General features: G+C 44.6%; 1 protein-coding gene and 1 long non-coding RNA gene across 2 annotated transcripts in view; one reads left to right on the plus strand and one right to left on the minus strand.

Annotated features, from left to right (window-relative positions):
- The window catches only part of MXI1 (MAX interactor 1, dimerization protein), a 19,586-nt gene extending 18,573 nt beyond the window's left edge, over positions 1-1,013 (minus strand). Inside the window, exon 1 of the mRNA XM_072131069.1 lies at positions 754-1,013. Coding sequence (XP_071987170.1) covers positions 754-949 — 196 coding nt within the window. The 5' untranslated portion in view covers positions 950-1,013. The remainder of the gene's footprint in view (positions 1-753) is intronic.
- Positions 136-23,512, plus strand: part of LOC140106569 (uncharacterized) — a 57,383-nt gene continuing 34,006 nt past the window's right edge. The window contains exon 1 of the long non-coding RNA XR_011850815.1: positions 136-195. This is a non-coding gene — a long non-coding RNA (uncharacterized lncRNA). The remainder of the gene's footprint in view (positions 196-23,512) is intronic.

A 23,512-nucleotide genomic window follows, 5' to 3' on the forward strand; every position in this document is an offset into this window, starting at 1 on the left:
GTGCAATGGCTACACCCGCGGGCACTTTGGGCTCTTTGTGTTGTGATGACACGTGCAGTGCCAGGATCAGGTCAGACAATGCAGCCCAGGATGCCCAGCAACCCCCAGCTATGTGCCAGGGGCTTCCATACCTACTAGTCGCAGGACATGTGAAGCCTGGCCACTGCATATTCTACACATACATGTGAAGCAGGGGTAAGTGTCCATGACCTGGGACTGGTTCCCTACAGACACATATAGCATGAGAGTAAGCAATACAGGGAGAAGATAAAGCAGAACACTTATATTATATTATATACATAGGGTCATACACGTACATGTAAAGGCAACACTGGCAATACAAAGGTCATATACTGTACATTAAGGTATAAAGCACACATACAGGGCAGGTCACAGATATAGGGTCTTATAAGCAGGGGCAGCACACATGACCAGTGTCCCTAGTGCCCAGGCTGCTGCTGGCAGTTTCTGGTTGGTAACAATGGGATGAAGTGTCTGCTCTTTGTCTGAACATAAAAGAACATGGAAGAAGCAGAAGAAACATAGAAAGTTCTCCAGGCTCCTGCAGCAGGACTCACTGCTTAGTACCCAACAGAACACAATGCCATCTCTTATTCATGCCAGGCTGGCACCAGACTCACAATAGCCCAGGCTGCACTCTGACTACCACCCCCAGCCTTTGTCTCCCTGCAGCCCCATGGACAAGGGATTCCCCAGATTCCCCCACACCTTTGCCCCCATCACCCCTCTTACTTTTCCTGTCCTGGTCCAGTCTCTCCAGGTAACTGGCAGCTTCCAGCAAGATCTGCACATTGTCCAAGAAAGTGGTGATCTGTCCCATGTCTTGTCCCTGAGCGCCCAATAATTCAGTCAGGGGGCACCTGGGCATCTGGGGTGGCAGGGAGTCTGTGTCCATCATGCTGTCCTTCCTGGGTTTCCCTCTGACCATGTCTGATGGGATGAGCTGTTCTCACTGTCCTGGGGGCTCCACAATAACCCCCTGTGCACTTTATGCACTGGATGCAGGAGGGAGCCGGGCCGGTCCTAGTGCCGCCTTCTGACCTATATTAGCATATACAGGCAGACACACAGTTACCGCCAGACAACTGGTTTAACCGCCTAAATCCCGGACAGCCAGTCCCTCCCAGCAACCAGGCAACAACCCAGCATCCTATACTCTGTGCTACACACCCCTCCATGCTCCAGCCATGATGCAACAGCCATAGTATGACTATTCCCTGGCAAGGGGAAGTAGTGAGTTAAATATAATATGTCTGAACGTAACAAACTTACAAAGTAATAAAACTTTACATATGTATTTATTTATTTATGCATTTTGTTGCTTTGTAACCCCTTATGCTCCAGAGACAAAGCCCCGTGTGATTTGATGCAACCTGCTGCATGGTGGTCAGGGGACAATGAATCATGTGGCACCTATAGAGCCCTGTAGTCACATGGGAGAGGATGGAACACTAACTGCATTATTAACTGTGCCAGTCAAGTTATACTTGCTTTCCAATCACAACAATGTATCAGTGTATACAATAGTAAGAATGTATCATATAAACAGTGGCCTGCAGCATGTATACACATACACACACATATACACTTTATATACATAACACACTGACATTTATAGACACTGCACATACACATAACCAACACATATCTATATAAACAGTGCATACACATATACTATTACATATACTATACATACACATAACAGACATTTTCGTATAAACACACATAAATTGTATATACATAACAGAAACACACACACATATATATATATATATATATATATATATATATATATATACACACATATACACTTTAGCTATACATAACACACTGACATTTATATACACTGTACATACACATAACACAGACTATATATAATATATACTGTACATATGCATAACCGACACATTTATACACTGAACATACACATAACACACACACACACATATATATATATGTACTGTACATACACGTATACAGAACACACACTTACATATATATACACACACACATAGTGTACATACATAAATACAGAATACACATATACTGTACATACACATAACACATTCATATATATATAAAAAAGAAAATTCAGCAGCACAGTCCTCAGCAACAAAGTGTAATGGGTGCTATCCTTGACAAAGGCTGGGCTAACAGCCGAAATGTTGCTGGAGGTGGAATAAACACTTTATTTGTTTGTTCATAACATTGGAGTGCTGCCGTATTTCATTTTTCTGGACAGTCCTAAATATATACACTCAGGGTGCGGTCACACGTCGCGTTTACCGCATGCGTTAAAAAACGCATTGGAATAGCTGGAGAGTGATTTGCCTAATTAAACACCTCTTAACACTTGTGTTTACAAAACGCATGCGTTAACCGCGATGTTAACGCATGCGTTAACAATGCGTTAACAACCGCATGCGTTAACCGCGATGTTAACGCATGCGTTAACAATGCGTTAACGGTTGCGTTTTGTAAACACAGGTGTTAGCAGCTGTTTAATTAGGCAAATCACTCTCCAGCTATTGCAATGCGTTTTTAAACGCATGCGGTAAACGCGACGTGTGACAGCACCCTCACCAGCCACTTTATTAGGTACACTTGTCCAACTGCTCGTTAACACTTAATTTCTAATCAGCCAATCACATGGCAGCAACTCAGTGCATTTAGGCATGTAGACATGGTCAAGACAATCTTCTGCAGTTCAAACCGAGCATCAGTATGGGGGAAGAAAGGTGATTTGTGGCCTTTGAACGTGGCATGGTTGTTGGTGCCAGAAGGGCTGGTCTGAGTATTTCAGAAACTGCTGATCTACTGGGATTTTCACGCACAACCATCTCTAGGGTTTACAGAGAATGGTCCGAAAAAGAAAAAACATCCAGTGAGCGGCAGTTCTGTGGGCGGAAATGCCTTGTCAGAGGAGAATGGGCAGACTGGTTCGAGCTGATAGAAAGGCAACAGTGACTCAAATCGCCACCCGTTACAACCAAGGTAGGCAGAAGAGCATCTCTGAACGCACAGTACGTCAAACTTTGAGGCAGATGGGCTACAGCAGCAGAAGACCACACCGGGTGCCACTCCTTTCAGCTAAGAACAGGAAACTGAGGCTACAATTTGCACAAGCTCATCGAAATTGGACAGTAGAAGATTGGAAAAACGTTGCCTGGTCTGATGAGTCTCGATTTCTGCTGCGACAATCGGATGGTAGGGAAAGAATTTGGCGTCAACAACATGAAAGCATGGATCCATCCTGCCTTGTATCAACGGTTCAGGCTGGTGGTGGTGGTGTCATGGTGTGGGGAATATTTTCTTGGCACTCTTTGGGCCCCTTGGTACCAATTGAGCACCGTTGCAACGCCACAGCCTACCTGAGTATTGTTGCTGACCATGTCCATTCCTTTATGAGCACAATGTACCCTGTAACATCTGATGGCTACTTTCAGCAGGATAATGCGCCATGTCATAAAGCTGGAATCATCTCAGACTGGTTTCTTGCATATGACAATGAGGTCACTGTACTCAAATGGCCTCCACAGTCACCAGATCTCAATTCAATAGAGCATCTTTGGGATGTGGTGGAACGGGAGATTCCCATCATGGATGTGCAGCCGACAAATCTGCGGCAACTGTGTGATGCCATCATGTCAATATGGACCATAAATCTCTGAGGAACTTCCAGCACCTTGTTGAATCTATGCCACGAAGAATTGAGGCAGTTCTGAAGGCAAAAGGGGGTCCAACCCGTTACTAGCATGGTGTACCTAATAAAGTGGCCGGTGAGTGTATATTCTGTACACAGGTAGAGGCTGGAATCCGTATTGAAGATCACATAGGATGATCACATTGCTACTTTTAATATTACACCCGTGGGTACCTCTCCTCCACTACCCTCAATCAGCATGAACCCCATGCACAGTTGTGTGCCACCATATTGTGTCTCTTCACAGCTCCATTTGATATAGGTATTACATAAATGCAATGATTTTACGGTAGTCCATAATTCCATGCCAAGGATTGTTTTTTAATTTCCATACTAAAACCTTAACATATATGCCTCCTTATGATGCGGGTGTATGGCGCTATTACATAGTACAGTCTTGAAAAACTTGAATGGGTTTGGGATAAATGTAGAAATATAGACAAAAGTTTAAAAAAATGCTAAAATATTAAAGAAAATATGAAAAATATGACATGAATGTTACTGTATAATTTGCACCGCATTGTTTGGCGTTAAGAAAAATGTAGCTATGTTTGTATACAAGAGAAACAATGTATCGTATAAGCAGTGGCCTGGGGCCAGTGATATTCACAAGCGTTACAATGTTCTTCTGTGGGTCTGCAGCTGATTTCTTCTATGGGAATCTGTAGGAAAGTCTGCTGTTACTCTACGTTTATGTTCACCACCGAGTTTTTGAGTGAATTTTGTTGCAGATTCAGACAGGACTCCTCAATGCCCATGTACAGGGAATGGTAACATTTAGAAAAACAGCTTGAAGGAGGGAGCCACAGCACCAAAGATGAAATTCAAGATGATTTATTTACATGTGCAAACCAACATGTTCAGCGCGACGTTTCGATTCGCAATTAATCTTTATCAAGCGTTTGTTTGATTTAGAAAAACAGCATCACTCCTGACCATAATAATAATAATTCCTTTATTTATATAGTGCAGACAGATTACACAGCGCTGCACAGAGCTTTCCAAATCAGTCCCTTTCCCCAATGGAGCGCACAATCTAATCAACCTACCAGTATGTTTTGGAGTGTGGGAGGAAACAGGAGGACCCGGAGGAAGCCCACGCAAACACAGAGAGAACATACAAACTTGCAGATGTTGACCATAGTTGGTGCAGGTATTGCAGCATATAGACAAATGGCGCTTAGGTGCAATATCGCGCTGCCACAGTGTCAGGTGTGGAGTAATTTTTAAAGGAAAGCAGCCATGATTTAAAAAAAAAACCTGGACAACTCCTTTAAAGGAATGAATCAAAAAAGGTCATAACTGTTTAGAAGTGGTGGATTTAAAAAGTTCAAGTTAAAGACTATATCAGAGACACACTACAGAACATATGACCACCATTATTCCTTAAAGGGATTGTGGAGGATTATGAAAGCATGACTGATTACTTCTAAAAACAGCACCACACCGTCGTCTGGTTGTGTATGGTATTGCAGCTCTGCTACATCTCCAAAACCGGACCCAATCCAAAAACAGGCATTGCAATGTGTTTGGAAGAAAGCATTTTGGACAACCCCTTTAAGAGACTTTGTCCACTCCCTGCCTCCCCCTTGACACATATGGGCTAAACTGGTCTGCAGTAATCTCTCTTTGAAGGCTTCCTCTAATCCTTTTGCACCAGGACCAGAAATACTACAGTCTGTCACTGCCCTCTGCTCACCCTTATACACACCCTGGGCTGTCTATGACCAAGGTGAGGACTGGATAATGCAGGGCGCCGCCTCAGTCTGCTGCAGGAACTGCACTCCATGCTGCAAGGACACAAGTTCTCCATCCATTCTGACAAAAGGGGTGATTTTTGATAATTTCTGCAAATTTCTTCAACTATTCTAGCCAGGATCTCTGTTTGCCTTATGTCTTTATTTCTTATGTCTTTGTGACAAAGGTGGAGGGTTTGTTACATTGTGTCAGTCTTCTTCTGGCCTCAGATATTTCTGAGACGTCTGAGGAGTCCTCGGCCCTGACCTTATGCTTCTGGTGTGGACACCCTGTACTCTCGCCCCCTGGCCCTGGAGATGACGGTTGTGATAGACGCCTCGTCCTGGATATTCTGGGAATAGCTTCCTGTTCTTGGTTGTTGCTATGGGTTTCCTAGAAATTCTGTAAGAACCGACTATTATAGTCTGTGGGGAAGAAAAGATCCAATAGGATTTCTCACACACTGGGAAACAGGGGATGACATGTGAAGGGAGCTGGGGTTTGTAATGATATGGGGGCCCCTAATGATATGCAGTCCATAATAATATGGGGTGCTGTTGTACAAAATGGGGGTGAAGTGGTCCTTAATGATATGAGGGGGCAGTGGTCCGTAATGATATGGGGGGGCAGTCGTCGTAATGATATGGGGGGGGGGGCAATGATCTGTAATGATATTGGGGGGGGGGGCAGTGGTCTGTAATTATATGGAACAGGGCAGTGGTGTGTAATGATATGGAGGAAGCAGTGGTTTTGTAACGATATGGGATGTAGTGGTTCATAATGATACGGGGTTCTGTTGTCTATAATGATATGGGGGGACAGTGGTTCGTAATTATATGGTGGAGCAGTGGTCTGTAATGATAAGGGGGGGCAGTGGTCCATAATGATATGGGGGGGAAACAGTGGTCCATAATTATATGGTGGTGTAGTGGTCCGTAATGATATGGAGCGGGGCAGTGGTGTGTAATGATATGGGGGCGGCAGTGGTTTCGTAACGATATGGGATGTAAAGGTTCATAATGATACGGGGGTGCGGTTGTCTGTAATGTTATGGGGGGGCAGTGGTCCATAATGATATATGGCTGCTGTGGTCTACAATTATATGGGGGCGTTGCAGTTGTGTGTCAACTGAAGGGACATTTATCTTCTGGAAACGTTGTTGGGATTTTTTTTGTCAGGGCACATTCACACGATGCGTTGCGTCATCTTGTGCGTTGCGTTTTTGACGCATTCCACTGGCTTCAGCCTTGATTACATGCTAAGGTTACGTTGCGTTTTAGCAGATGCAGTGGAAACATAATGTAACCTTGACATGTGATCAAGGTTGAAGCCAGTGGAATGCTTCAAAAACGCAATAGCAACACATCGTGTGAAAGCGCCCTTGGCTCTGATTTATCTGAGTGGTTGATAAATGAGGCAGGTATTGGGTCAGGTTATCTCCCACCCCATGCTCTGTAGGTGTGAGTTCAGGGCTCATGAGCACCTGTGCAGCCTCCAGCAGGTCCTGGCCTATTATCCTGCAGGGATCCGTGGCTTCACCTTACATCAGGTAGATACAACTTGTGCTGTTAGGCCGCGGTCACACGATCCGCTAGGCGTCCGTACATAACGCAACGCTAGCGTACAGGGGGCGGTCCTTGGCCCCAACGCACATGTGTTTCCAGGGAAACGCATGCGATCGGCTTATCAATCGCATGCGTTTCCCTGTTAACGCATGTGCGTTCAGGCGAGGACCTCCCCCTGTGCGCTAGCATCGCGTTATGAACGGACGCCTAGCGGATCGTGTGACCGCAGCCTTATGGGGGCACAGTGGGGGACATTTACATAAAGTGTCTGTGTCTCCGGCTTTGTTACCAACCAGCTCTCGGAAAGAAGATGCACATTGTGGAGCTGTGCAGATACATTTCTGGTGCCGAGACCATTTTCTATCTCTGGGACCATAATCTGTCCCGAGCTCCAGAAATGTGGCCAACAGTCAGAGAACAGGCAGCAGTGCTATAGAACTGTTTTGTGTCCCTGCTAGACCAGATTTCTTATGGTCTACTTTCCACCAGTTTACAGCACCCAAAAATGGCTGCGACACATATTAATAGTTTCCACTCCGCCAAAGCCACGCCCCTTTTCAGAGAAGAATCGGAGCAGACGGAAAAAGTCATTTTTTCTGTCGCCGCCAGCTAATAAATAGGTTGGAGAGCAGAACATGCGGTGAGAGCGCCACAAAACTGGCGGAAATTCCATAGAAAATGTCCCCAGTGACTGTTCATATTAGGAGATTTTCTTCTTAGCTCTGTTGTTGGGGTTCTATGGTTTCCCTTATTCTCTGTGGCCTTTATTATGGGGATATGTCTCTAGTTGAAATTTCAGAACATATTACGGGGGTCAGTTTTCAGTTTTGGAGCAGATTTCTCCACTATCCAGAAAGTCTGGTATAGGTTGTATATCAGCCGTGTCCCCTCCCTCCTGTACATACAACACGCAGGCCACAGCCGTGTTCTGCTGATCAGAGACTGTACATTGCTAGTTCCGTGGTTGGAGGGGACCTTTCATGTGGTGAGACACCAATTTCACAGCTTCACCGCACACAGACCCATTCATGTCCTGGACGTGTCCTCGCCTATGTGTATACAGTATATAGCGTTATGTGCCGCCAGTGCCTGGTATTGTGGTTTATTCCGTACCAGGTGTTGAGAGAAGAACATGCAGTGCATTTAATTCTACATCTGACACTGTGTTCACACGTGGCGTTTGTATTTTGGGAAGAGTCTTAGCCACATCAAAACGTGTTTCTACTGAGTGCGCATTCACACGATGCGTTTTGGCCAAAGCCATTTCCATTTTGGATGTGTTTAAAAACGCAACAAAAACGCCACCTGGGAAGTTACCCAAAGGCTTCAGCCTTGATCACATGCTCAGGTTCTATTGCGTTTCCACTGCATCTACTAAAATGCAATGTAACCTCAGCATGTGATCAAGGCTGAAGCCTTTGGAATGCGTCAAAAAAACGTGACGCATCGCGTGAAAGTGCCCTGAAATGCATGGGACGAGCACCAGTTGTTGTGCAATAATTATTTCTCGTTCAGGTGTAGCCACATACGACAATATAAAAGCTGCTGTGGAATAGGTTTCAAAACTCAAATTCATCGTATGAATGGAGCTTAATGGTTCTGACAATCCAGGACCTCTCTCCAACATCACCTGGGGACTACTTAAAGGAATAATCCACATCATGTCACCGCTGCAGGAGATGTGTGTAAGAGGCTGATTACATAATGTGTTTGACAGTTACAGATTACATCAGCGGTCAACAACCTGTTGCTCGTCATTTGTTATGAAACTACAACTCCCAGCATGCTGCAGAGATGCACTAACAGAAAAAGGGAATTAAATATTGATATGGCCTCCAAAAGGTCTTGTCCTTCTGGAAGGCGGCTACGGCCAAACCCCGTCTTCCTTGGTGGGATCGTCTTCTTGTGGGTGATGTCAAACGTAGCGTTTTTAACCCGCATTTAGTCCGTTTTTAGTCATGCATTTTTAGTTCATTAAAAAAAAACACATCCGTTTTTTAACACAGATGTGTTTTCCAGAAAAGAAGCGTTTTTTAAAGGACTGAAAACGCATGACTAAATACGGGTTCAAAACGCCACATGGGATACTACCCTGTGCAGTTAGTGGTCCACATTTATTAAAGCCCCCGCACCAGTTTATTGTCTGACTTTGGACCTTTTTTTCAGGGCGAACTGCTTGCAGATGTACTTATAAAGTATCCACAACAAAAACTTGTGCACAGAAAGTGGCATACTGGGCCAAAGTTTGACCGTGCGTCACATTTATCAGAGACAGTAGTCAGTGTGGGCGGTGCCTTTCTCCCTCCTGAGTAGTCAGTGTGGGCGGTGCCTTTCTCCCTCCTGAGTAGTCAGTGTGGGCGGTGCCTTTCTCCCTCCTGAGTAGTCAGTGTGGGCGGTGCCTTTCTCCCTCCTGAGTAGTCAGTGTGGGCGGTGCCTTTCTCCCTCCTGAGTAGTCAGTGTGGGCGGTGCCTTTCTCCCTCCTTCTCCTATGCACTTGGTGTGTGCAGAACCTTAATTATCATGAAGATAACCAACCGGCCTGTGTTTTTGCCGGGATAGTGACCCGAGTGAGGGGGTTGTAGTCGGCTTCTCCTTCTTTATTATAGATCAGTAGATGCAAAAATACAGGCTGCCTACACACAGGACCCCAGAAAATGTGAAAAGGAGCAAGGGGTGCATGTGTACCCACAATATATTGTATGTGTTCCTTGGATTTTATCAGATACACGGTGCACTGTGTGAATGCAGCCTTGGGGTGGTGGCACCCGTGGCGTTTTAAACCTGTTTTTGGGCAGTTTTTAAGCAGTCCATTAAAAAACGCATCAATTTTTTCAGTGTTGTCCATTTCTCCCAATTATCATAATTATCATAATTGGGGGGAAAACGGACAAAAACGGAAAAAATGCATGCGATTTTTAACGGAATGCTTAAAAACGACCCCAAAACAGGTTCAAAACGCTACCACCCTTTGGCCGCAGTCACACGTTCCACTATCGTTGCGTTCATATGCGTTCAGTGGAAACGCATATGCGATCGGGCCGAGGCCCGCCCCCCTGATCATTAGCGTTGTGTTTTGAACGCAACGCTAGTGGAACATGTGACCGTGGCCTGAGGGCTCGGGGTGATCAGAAATGCGCTTCCACAGAATCGCATGCAAACGGGTTATCAATCGCATGCGTTTCCCGGAAAAAACATATGCGATCGGCCCGAGCCCCGCTCCCTGTGCGCTAGCGGCGCGTTATGAACGCAACGCTAGCGGAACGTGTGAACACGCCCAAGGGTGATGCTACACGTGGCATTTTGAGCGCGTTTTTGGCTCGGTTTTAGGGCACTGTACCACGTTGTATTTTGGCTGCGTTTGCAAGCGCGAAACAAACCGCACCCACCGGGGCGAGCCGCGGCCGTTCGCTTCGGTGTTACTATGGAAACTCCTGCGATCGGGAACGAGCCACCAGCGGCTCGATCACCGATCATAGGAGTTTCCAAAGAAACACTGATGCGATCGGGCAATGGCCCACCCTGATGGGTGCGGCTTGGACTGCATTTGCAAACGCAGCCATAAACGTCCTGTGTGACACCGCCCTTAAGCAGTCCGCCAAAAAAACGCATGCATTAACACATTTATTAACAACAATTATTAAAACTGGACAAAAATGGATGCTTTTTGGACGGACTGCTTAAAAACGGACCAAAAACGGGTTCAAAACGCCATATGTGGCATCACCTGCAGGTGTGATAAATCTCCCCCAAAATCTTTCATTTCAAACCTCCTTTCATAGCCAAACCTCCTCTCACTTGCGTTTTGGATACGTTTTAAAATGCGACAAAAATGCCACGTGGGACACAGCCCTCAGGTTTATGCCTTGAGCTATAGCTATGTGCCCCCCGGGGCTGTGTACACTGTGGTTTGTCATGTATGCTCACTATTCACAATAATCAGGATTTTAAGCAGAGGCTTCTGTGCACCTGTTTCCCAACCAGAACCTAAACCAATAGTAATCCAGGTCTCCGTATCACCTGCTGCCACCGACTATTTGAAGATCAAACCTGTTTCACTAGAGACAATTGTCCTCACCATCTGTGCAGCTCCGAGACACAGGAAGATGACTTATTAAAGGACCACATAACTAATACATGACCAGAACATGAGAGGCCTATATTATACCATAGCGGGGCACACATCTCCAGCTAAATACAATATATCCATGTACAGCTGGTATAACCTGGGGATCTCCTGTATATAATGATATATGTACAGCTGGTATAACCTGGGGATCTCCTGTATATAATGATATATGTACAGCCGGTATAACCTGGGGATCTCCTGTATATAATGATATATGTATAGCTGGTATAACCTGGGGATCTCCTGTATATAATGATATATGTACAGCTGGTATAACCTGGGCATCTCCTGTATATAATGATATATGTACAGCCGGTATAACCTGGGGATCTCCTGTATATAATGATATATGTACAGCTGGTATAACCTGGGGATCTCCTGTATATAATGATATATGTACAGTTGGTATAACCTGGGGGTATCCTGTATATAATGATATATGTACAGCTGGTATAACCTGGGGATCTCCTGTATATAATGATATATGTGCAGCTGGTATAACCTGGGGATCTCCTGTATATAATGATATATGTACAGCCGGTATAACCTGGGGATCTCCTGTATATAATGATATATGTACAGCTGGTATAACCTGGGGATCTCCTGTATATAGTGATATACACTCACCGGCCACTTTATTAGGTACACCATGCTAGTAACGGGTTGGACCCCCTTTTGCCTTCAGAACTGCCTCAATTCTTCGTGGCATAGATACAACAAGGTTCTGGAAGCATTTGGAGATTTTGGTCCATATTGACATGATGGCATCACACAGTTGCCGCAGATTTGTCGGCTGCACATTCATGATGCGAATCTCCCGTTCCACCACATCCCAAAGATGCTCTATTGGATTGAGATCTGGTGACTGTGGAGGCCATTTGAGTCCAGTGAACTCATTGTCATGGTCAAGAAACCAGTCTGAGATGATTCCAGCTTTATGACATGGCACATTATCCTGCCGAAAGTAGCCATCAGATGTTACAGGGTACATTGTGCTCATAAAGGGATGGACATGGTCAGCAACAATACTCTGGTAGGCTGTGGCGTTTCAACGATGCTCAATTGGTACCAAGGGGCCCAAAGAGTGCCAAGAAAATATTCCCCACACCATGACACCACCATCCTGAACCGTTGATACAAGGCAGGATGGATCCATGCTTTCATGTTGTTGACGCCAAATTCTGACCCTACCATCCGAATGTCGCAGCAGAAATCGAGACTCATCAGACCAGGCAATGTTTTTCCAATCTTCTACTGTCCAATTTCGATGAGCTTGTGCAAATTGTAGCCTCAGTTTCCTGTTCTTAGCTGAAAGGAGTGGCACCCGGTGTGGTCTTCTGCTGCTGTAGCCCATCTGCCTCAAAGTTCGACGTACTGTGCGTTCAGAGATGCTCTTCTGCCTACCTTGGTTGTAACGGGTGGCGATTTGAGTCACTGTTGCCTTTCTATCAGCTCGAACCAGTCTGCCCATTCTCCTCTGACCTCTGGCATCAACAAGGCATTTCCGCCCACAGAACTGCCGCTCACTGGATGTTTTTTCTTTTTTGGACCATTCTCTGTAAACCCTAGAGATGGTTGTGTGTGAAAATCCCAGTAGATCAGCAGTTTCTGAAATACTCAGACCAGCCCTTCTGGCACCAACAACCAACCATGCCACGTTCAAAGGCCTCAAATCACCTTTCTTCCCCATACTGATGCTCGGTTTGAACTGCAGGAGATTGTCTTGACCATGTCTACATGCCTAAATGCACTGAGTTGCCGCCATGTGATTGACTGATTAGAAATTAAGTGTTAACGAGCAGTTGGACAGGTGTACCTAATAAAGTGGCCGGTGAGTGTATTTACAGCTGGTATAACCAGGGCATTTTCAATGTGTATAATTGTGTTTGTGTGTGTGATATATATTTGGAACATGCAGGTATATCCTGGGGACATCTGGTATTAGTGGTTGTATATAGGAGTTTTGCTGATGGGTGACTCCTGTGTGTATTCACCTGCCATATGTGATCTTTTATACCATAGTTAGCATGCTGTGGGGGAGGGAAGACCAGGTGCAGGATCGTATAGCTATACCTCTGCTGCAAGAACCAAAAAGCAATAATGTCTGATACTGTTTTCTGAGCTGTGTATCTAATCCAATCATGTGTGATACTGTCTGCAAAGTTGTGTATCTAATCTAATCATGTGTGATACTGTCTGCGGAGCTATGTTTCTAATCCAATCATGTGTGATACTCTCTGCGGAGCTGTGTATCTAATCCAATCATGTGTGATACAGTTCTAGCTATGACCTCCCCTCCTCTCCTCTTGCCTGAGGTCTTGCTTTCCTTGCACACATAGAGGTCAGACACTCAGACTATAATATCCAGCGCCGCCGGAGACACCGGAGGTCATCCTAGACGTATAATCTCTTCGTCAGCCAAAACATCACAGGGAGAGACGCGCTAATATGGTGGCTGACAAGTCATGGAAGGATCAGGTGACTGTCTGAACTTCCTCAGGGTGGGGGGGGTGGTGGTCGCCCCCATATTTACACTGCACTAGTGACCACATACAACTGTCACACAGTAGGTTCACTTTTGTGCTCAAAAAGTTGCAATAATTTATTTATTAACTTACCATATCGGTCGGGTCCCGGTGCATGGAGAGGGCTCACGGGCTGAGCCCTCTCCATAGCCGGTAAGTCTTTGCTGCATATTGCTAGCACCGATGGGGGGCTGTGCTGTATACTACTGGGGGCAGTGCTGTATACTACTGGGGGCAGTGCTGTATACTACTGGGGGCAGTGCTGTATACTATTGGGGGCAGTGCTGTATACTATTGGGGGCTGTGCTGTATACTACTGGGGGCAGTGCTGTATACTACTGGGGGCAGTGCTGTATACTACTGGGGGCAGTGCTGTATACTACTGGGGGCAGTGCTGTATACTACTGGGGGCAGTGCTGTATACTACTGGGGGCAGTGCTGTATACTACTGGGGGCAGTGCTGTATACTACTGGGGGCAGTGCTGTATACTATTGGGGGCTGTGCTGTATACTACTGGGGGCCGTGCTGTATACTACTGGGGGCTGTGCTGTAATGGTAATGTTGTTGTTGTATGCCTTATGTTTATGAGCGACAGTTTTCCTGCTATATACCTGCATGTCATAAGAATTTTAATTAAAAAAAGGACCATGTTAAATTCAAATCTGTTTTTTTTTTAAATTTTTACCGGTGTTTTGTATGCGTTGGAAAAGGGGTAGTCTTATACGGCGAATATATCTTAAACTCTATATTTTAAACAGGAAAGTAGGGGGGTCGTCTTATACACCAGGTCGTCTTATACACCGGTATATACGGTACCAGAATTTTGACAAGCAGGGCTTGATAAATCCTACCATGACAGCAGGATTTCTGCTTGCTGTCAAGGAATGGTGACATTCTCCAAAAAATCCTGTGCATAGTGACACATAGTGCAATCAAGATTAGTTAAAAGGGGTTGTCCGAGTTTTGAAAAAAAACTATAGGTGGCCGGGAGCGGGCTGCTTAAAACAATAAAGTTGTACTTACCTTCCGGTGCCCTCCGGTATCCAGCACTGCTGACGCTCCGGTCCGGGCGCCTTGTAAACAAACATGGCCGCCGGAGCAGCGCTGCATTCAGCTTCCGGCCGGACCCGACAACTTTCTGGCCCCCATACACAATGCTGTGTATAGGGACGGATAGGCCGGCCGGAAGCTGAATACAGCGCTGCTCCGGTGGCCATGTTTGTTTACATGGCGCCCGGACCGGAGCGTCAGCAGTGCTGGATACCGGAGGGCACTGGAAGGTAAGTACATCTTTATTGTTTTAAGCAGCCCGCTCCCGGCCACCTATAGTTTTTTTTCGGAACTCTCGGACAACCCCTTTAAAGAAAATCTCCCATCAGAATCCATCATGATAAACCAGGGACATTACCACAGTCACAGTGACTGGATCTATGAGTAATCTTCTTATATTTGTTGTCCCTGCGCTCCTTCCTTCTAAAATCTACTTTTATAATTATGCTAATGAGTTTGAATGTCTCCTGAATATCTCCACCTCCCCCTGCTCCCTCAAGACTTCCACTCCCCCTGCCTTCTGTAATCTCACAAAGTGGGAGGTGTGGAGTGGGAAAGTGGTCCCTCACAGTGTAATAGCCTGTGAAGCTGCAGCAAGGAGGAGCTCTGGTAACGCCCCCAGAGTCTTTGTGGCTGAAACATTGGGAAAATTTGTCAATTTTTTTTTTTATACCTTCAATAAGTTCACCCCCTCAAGATGAAAAATCTATAAAACTAAGGCCCCTTTCACACTTGCGTTTTCACGTGTGTTCTGTGCATTCTTTTGACGTGCAGAACTTGCATTGCACTCTGACCCATTGCAATCAATAGGTTTTTTTCAGACTTTAATTTTTTTTCACGCACACATGCACATTTTCTATTATAACATATATTTAAATCTGTTTTAGAATCTAAATTATTGTTGCATCATTATACTTGAATTAGATGATTATAGGTTTTTATCATAAGTGTGGGGGGGTGTTACTTCTTTAAAACTTTTTTGAATGTTAAGAATTTTATTTCTACAATACTTTATAAGTTGTAAATTGTGACGTTTTCTTGATTTTCTGAAGCCCAGTAAAGTTCCGGCTGTGTTCGCACGTGGCATTTTAAATGTAGCAAAAACGCAACTGGGAGGGGCTTGACCAAAATGCGTATGGATTTCCACGGGACCGCATGCGTCTTGGAATGAGTGCTACATGATTTGTTTGTGAATGATGCAAAACACGCGGTGCTCATTCCGAAACTCTATGTTGTATTTTTGCTACGTTGCTACAGGGCCATAGAATATCCCCGACTCCATAGCCTCTTCCTATACTGACACATTGTAACAAGACGCCCCTGTTTCAGCATTGTACGATGATGAGGATTTGTAATGATTGAATTAGATGATGAGACAATCGAGTGTCTTGCTGATGACGTCATTGATAGGGTCATGTCCCTCTCTATTTGTCCTTTTGGTCATTGTAGTCGCTAGATGGGGGGTCATTCAGGTAGTGGAAAGGAAGGAAACAGCACTTATACAATTCCTATTGTATATACTCCTCTCCTGCCCCAGACAATACACGTCTACCTGTGTAATGTGACCCTGGCTCATACAATGGGGGTGACAGCAGGATACATTATATAGGTGGGGAGGGGGGGGGGGGGGGTCACAGGGGTACCTGCTCCAGGGCCTCCACACTCGCCTTCCCCCTCCTTAATGTGACTCTAGTCTGATAATGTAGATTTAAGAAGCCTTTGGTCTACAAGTTGCTGCATAAGCCAGGTGGGATCTGGGAAAGGGTCACCTAAATATTCTTCCGATCCGCCTCTGCAGCTGTGACTGACAGATCGGAGGCCTTGCCTACTGTGCCAAACAGTTTATTAAATTATTTCAGCAAATAGAATAGTCCATGGGGCTGTTCAGGATTAGAGAAAAAAACATGGCTGCTTTCTTCAAGAAACAGCGCCACACTATCACACAGGTTGTATGAGGTACTGCAGCTCCATTGATGTAAATCTAAAATGCAATACCACAGACAACCTCTGTGTGGCGCTGTATCAGGATGAAAGGCACTTTGTTATAATCCCGTCCTTTTTATGTAACATGATAAAGTTAAATTCTACCATTTCCTTCTATATTTTATATGCCATTAAGCTTTGAGATGTTGGTGTGTACAGATTGCAGATGGCTCCTCGGGCTGGATATGAGTTTTGCTACAATTCTATTCAGTCCCGGGACATCAACAGTACAGATCACTCTCCTGTGCAGAGAAATGCCACATTGTAGTTTATCCAAATGCACTGGGGATGTGTCCTCACACTGCTGTGCTCTGTGTTCTCTGCAGCCATTGTTATGGGGTTTACATACATTACATTAAAGAGGACCTGTCATTCATAATTTCGGCACTAGGAGCTGCTTAATAAAGTAAGCAGCTCCTAGTGCAGTGGTGGCGAACCTATGGCACGGGTGGTCCTCAGTATAGAGTTAATAAGACAGGACCCGTAGCCTCCTCCTGCAGTCCCAGGTCACACAGGACAATCTTTGGCAACACATCCTTGGCTGCCTGGGACTGCAGGAGGAGTGAGGAGATGTGGGTAGTGCTGGATTATAACTTGAGCTCCTGCCATGGACCCTGCAGTTCTTCCTGTACAGGGGACCCTGAAGTAAAGCTACAATAATAGTATGAATTTCTCCCCTCCTACTGTATTGATGTCCTCGGCGTGCCGATGCAGTTTAAAGCTTTGACAAAGCAGTAAGCAATAAGTTATTGTTTAAATTGCAATGTTGGCACTTTTAAATAAAAAAGCGGGTTTTGGTTGTAGTTTAGGCACTCGCTCTATAAAAGGTTCACCATCACTGTCCTAGTGCTTAAACAAACGTCGCAGTGTCAGAGTGATAGCGTTACCGGAAACCTCTAACGCTATCTAACACTGCGGCGGAGTACAATGTATTCTGCCTCTTCCCCGGACCGCCCCGCTCACTCCATAGGCCGGCGGTGACTGCAGCTACTAGTGCCGAAATTATGGGTGACAGGTAGAGATGAGCGAGCACTAAAATGCTTGAGTGCTTGTTACTTGGGTCGAACTTTTCCCGATGCTCGAGTGCTTGTATCGAATAACGAACCCCATTGAGGTCAATGGGAGACTCAAGTATTTTTTACTGAAAGAACACATTGAAAGAACACAGTGAAGAATACAATTATACAATTGTTTCCATACATCTGCAATGTGTTTTTCACACATACTATTGTGAAGAACACCGTTCGGCACGTGTGTCTTCGGCTAAGTTAGCAGATGTTCGGAACATCTGCAATGTGTTCTTCACTGTGTTCTTTCAATGTGTTCTTCACTTAAATGATCCTGTGTTCACTGTTTTCACTGTATTCTTCACTGTGTTCCTTAAGTAAATGCTCGATCTCGAACCGGCAAGATACTCGTCCGAGCAACGAGCCGTTTCGAGTACTCGGACGTGTATACTCGCTCATCTCTAGTGACAGGTCCTCTTTAAGACGAGAACAATAAAAGTACAAAATGCAAAAAATTACAGAGATCTGAGAGAAGTGGAAGGAGGACACAAATTGGGGAATTAATTAATTGAGGTTGTATACCCAGGGTGCTAGCTGGCTACATACTGGCAAGAAGCTGGTTATATACTTGGGGGAGGGGGACTGGCTGGCTATATACAGGGGGGGCTGTGTGTATACTGTGGGGAGTGGCTAGCTGTATACTGGGGGGGACTAGCTGGCAATATACTGGGGGGGGCTGTCTGGCTATATAGAGGGGGGTGGCTATATACTGGGGGGAGGCTGTCTGGCTTTATACAGTGGGGGCTTGCTGGCTATATACAGGGGGTTTGGCTGTATACTGGGGGTGGGTGGGGGGAGTGGCAGACGGTATTATATGGCATAGTAATTATATTCCTGTACCCAGGTGGCAGTATTATAGTAGTTATATTCTTGTACATAGGGGCAGTATTATAGTAGTTATATTCTTGTACATAGGGGGCAGTATTATAGTAGTTATATTCTTGTACATAGGGGGCAGTATTATAGTAGTTATATTCTTGTACATAGGGGGCAGTATTATAGTAGTTATATTCTTGTACATAGGGAGCAGTATTATAGTAGTTATATTCTTGTACATAGGGGGCAGTATTATAGTAGTTATATTCTTGTACATAGGGGGCAGTATTATAGTAGTTATATTCTTGTACATACGGGACAGTATTATAGTAGTTATATTCTTGTACATAGGGGGCAGTATTATAGTAGTTATATTCCTGTACATAGGGGGCAGTATTATAGTAGTTATATTCTTGTACATAGGGGACAGTATTATAGTAGTTATATTCCTGTACATAGGGGGCAGTATTATAGTAGTTATATTCTTGTACATAGGGGGGGGGGCAGTATTATAGTAGTTATATTCTTGTACATAGGGGGGGGGGCAGTATTATAGTAGTTATATTCCTGTACATAGGGGGCAATATTATAGTAGTTATATTCTTGTACATAGGGGGGAATATTATAGTAGTTATATTCTTGTACTTAGGGGACAGTATTATACTAGTTATATTCTTGTACATAGGGGGCAGTATTATAGTAGTTATATTCTTGTACATAGGGGGCAATATTATAGTAGTTATATTCTTGTACATAGGGGGCTGTATTATAGTAGTTATATTCTTGTACATAGGGGGCAGTATTATAGTAGTTATATTCTTGTACATAGGGGACAGTATTATAGTAGTTATATTCCTGTACATAGGGGGCAGTACTATAGTAGTTATATTCCTGTACATAGGGGGCAATATTATAGTAGTTATATTCCTGTACATAGGGGGCAATATTATAGTAGTTATATTCTTGTACATAGGGGGCAATATTATAGTAGTTATATTCTTGTACATAGGGGGCAGTATTATAGTAGTTATATTCTTGTACATAGGGGGCAGTATTATAGTAGTTATATTCTTGTACATAGGGGCAGTATTATAGTAGTTATATTCCTGTACATAGGGGGCAGTACTATAGTAGTTATATTCCTGTACATAGGGGGCAATATTATAGTAGTTATATTCCTGTACATAGGGGGCAATATTATAGTAGTTATATTCTTGTACATAGGGGGGCAATATTATAGTAGTTATATTCTTGTACATAGGGGGCAGTATTATAGTAGTTATATTCTTGTACATAGGGGGCAGTATTATAGTAGTTATATTCTTGTACATAGGGGGCAGTATTATAGTAGTTATATTCTTGTACATAGGGGGCAGTATTATAGTAGTTATATTCTTGTACATAGGGGGCAGTATTATAGTAGTTATATTCTTGTACATAGGGGGCAGTACTATAGTAGTTATATTCTTGTACATAGGGGGCAGTATTATAGTAATATTCTTGTACATAGGGGGCAGTATTATAGTAGTTATATTCTTGTACATAGGGGGCAGTATTATAGTAGTTATATTCTTGTACATAGGGGGCAGTATTATAGTAGTTATATTCTTGTACATAGGGGGCAGTATTATAGTAGTTATATTCTTGTACATAGGGGGCAGTATTATAGTAGTTATATTCCTGTACATAGGGGGCAGTATTATAGTAGTTCTATTCTTGAACATAGGGGGCAGTATTATAGTAGTTATATTCTTGAACATAGGGGGCAGTATTATAGTAGTTATGTTCTTGTACATAGGGGCAAGTATTAAAGGTTAGTATTAAGTTGTTCTTTTAAAAAAGAAGCTTTATTACTGGCATTATGAGTCTCTTTCTCTGCGCTGTACATGTTGATTTAGAACATCTATAAACAGTTTGTGTGGAGTTTAGTAACTCCACCCACATCACATGGTCACACCTACTTGTTTTGAACCTGCCCACAGAATGGGGCTACTTTCACAATTTTTTTCCAGTGCCACTTTAAATTCCCAGTCCACCCCTGGGTGTGTGTATATTTGTATGTGTAGCGTGTATTTATGTGTGTGTAGAGTTTATATGGTGCAGTGTTTATGTATGGGTGTTGCATATGCAACATCCCCCACCGGGGCCTAGCTCTTGAGGTGAGGCCTGGAGACAGCCGGGGCCCGCTGTACCGGAGTGGCTGGCGGTTGCGGCCTAAGCACGCTATTGTCACGGTGCTTGGTACGGGGGAACCGGAGGGCTGTCCTACAGCCTGGCAGGTCTCCAGCAGGGTGGTGTTGGCAAGAAAAGATGAGGGAGAGGCTGCTATAGCGGATCTCCCTGGGGCAACCCCTTAATGTCCCGAGTGTGAGTCTCTGTGTGATGGACAGGGTGCCGGTGATGAAGGCAGCCGTATTAGCAGGGACCAGACGGAGACAGAAGTTGAAGAAAACAACTTACAGTTCTTTATTTGAACCGGCAGGAACCGCAGCAACGTGCCTTTAACAGGTAGATGGAGTGATGAGATGTGAGTTGGAGGGAGCCTCAGGAGATAGTTCACCAGCCTGGATGTAGAGGGCAGGCTGGGAGGCAGCTGTGTCCTGTTAGGAAGCTTCAGCTTGTCCTGTAGGGCTTCAGGTATCACCTTTAAAGGTAAGATGATACCCCTTTTCCTCACTACACTAACTCTAGTCTTCTTGCTCCACTCTTCAGAGGCAGGGGCTAGGCTCTTCCTGCTCTGGTATGGGCTAGACTGAGATTACTCACTCACTAGGATTCTCCTACACTGGAATCTCTCTCTTGAGAGACTTCTCTCTCTAATTCCTCTGAGATCTGAGACCCTTCTATATCTCCAGAACATTCCTGGCCAGGGAGTTTTGTTACCTCCCTTTGGTCAGGTGGTGGCTGCTCCTCCAATCACATCTCAGCTTACAGAGCACAGGATGTAACACAAATCATTGGACAACAGCATCTTGCATCATACAAAATACTTAACCTCTGCCTTGCCAGGCAGGATTCACCACTGCAATACCTCTATGTCCTATCAGGACCATGTAGTTTGATGTGATTACATGCAGGTGGGACGTATTCGCAAACACTACCTCGCCATTGCATCGGCGAGGGTGTTGCACATATGCATATGTAGTGTATGTGTGCTTATGTCTGTGCAAAGTATATATGGTATATGTGTATTCTGAAGAATAACATGTGGTATGGGGCTGGCAGCAAGGGTTTAGGGTTTGGGGGCGGCCCCTTTTATAAGTTTGCACCGGGGCCCACTGGGGTCTTGTTACGCCACTGGTCTGATTACACATCTCTACAGGAACAATACTGGTTGCAGAGAGCTAAGTGCACAACAGTGCGAGATATGCCCTCTGGAGAGATGTGCAACCATAGCACTGGCTGCAGAGATCACAGAACACAGCAGTGTGAGGACAAACCCCCCAGTCCACTTGGAAAAGCTGCAATCCTGGAATATAAATCCATATATCACAGTCCTGCTGCTACTAAAATACACAGCAGTTTGATTTCACAGAAAGGCTCAGATGGCTGAGTGCAATGCCCATATCATCAGGAGATGTCGGCCATTATTAGTTGTTTTGAGAAGTAGATTTTCTCCTTTTAGAATTTCCACTGAAGATTCCTGGACACAAAGTGGCGGAAGAGTCTTCATCTTGGGGAGGGCTATCAGCCGGTCCCCTCTAATCTGTCATCGCTTATTTATTGTATTGCCCCCTAATAGCCGCCTGTGTCCTCCCATGACTTCCTCCAGACCCATTGATCTCCCAGGATCCCCCACCATCATCCATTATTCATAAATGCCAGCAGAACCCGCCGCTGCCACTTTAAAGGGGCAAAAACATCAGCATTCCCAACATCAAAAAGTCAGCAGATCTTTCCTGCAGCCTTTGAAGTGGGAGTCAGGAAGAGCAAGATTCAGCACTCAGGATCCTGACATCATCACCGGGACTTCTTGTACTGAGGACGCAACAGGCTGCAGCACCCCCCCCCCCCTCGTATCCTCCTCTGACCCCGCGCCCCCAGGCATCAGTGTGTCATCCTCATAATGTGTGCACTCTGCAAAACTTTGAGAAAAAAATACAGTTTATTAGGACCTGAAAGTACAGGATGAGTCAGCGAGAAGTGACTGTGCGGTATTTTTTATGTGACACGTGAGTAATGATGATATATGGTGAAACCAGTGTCATCGGAGGACTTCTCTACTGCTAGATACATAAAGGATCATAGTAAATATGTGCAACGCATACAGTATATATCAATGCAGTGGATGGGAGTGAGGGCGTTTATAGTGGGTATTACAGTTATGTATACACATCCTGCGATACAGCGCTAGTCTAATAAACCCATACAGTGCTTGGATGAAACCCTCTATATAATGTTCACATAATACCCTCACATAGCACTTGGATGAAACCCTACATATAATGCTCACATAATAGCCCCATACGGAACTTGGATGAAACCCACCATATAATGTTCACATAATACCCACCTTTGGTTCTTGGATAAAACCAAAATAGCAACCATACCTGCATACTGAGTACAGATAATACCGTTATAAAATATAATATAACACAAGGAATCAGGGGCATAACTTGAGGGGGTGTAGAGGATGTGGTCGAATCAGGCCCATAAGGTGTCACTTTTCCATATGAGAAGATGAGTACTATAAACCATACATTATAGTCAGATGGATAAAGTCGCTCGGCTCAAACCCTCTATATAATGCTCACTGAATAGCCCCATACAGTGCTCAGATGAAACCCACCATATAATGTTCACAAAAAAACCCCATAAGGTGCTTGGGTGAAGCCCTCCACATAATGCACACATTATTCCCACATATGGTGCTTGGCTGAAATCCTCTATATAATGTTTACATAATACCCTCATACGG

This window comes from Engystomops pustulosus, chromosome 11 (genome assembly GCF_040894005.1).
Source record: "Engystomops pustulosus chromosome 11, aEngPut4.maternal, whole genome shotgun sequence".
Taxonomy (NCBI): Eukaryota; Metazoa; Chordata; class Amphibia; order Anura; family Leptodactylidae; genus Engystomops; species Engystomops pustulosus.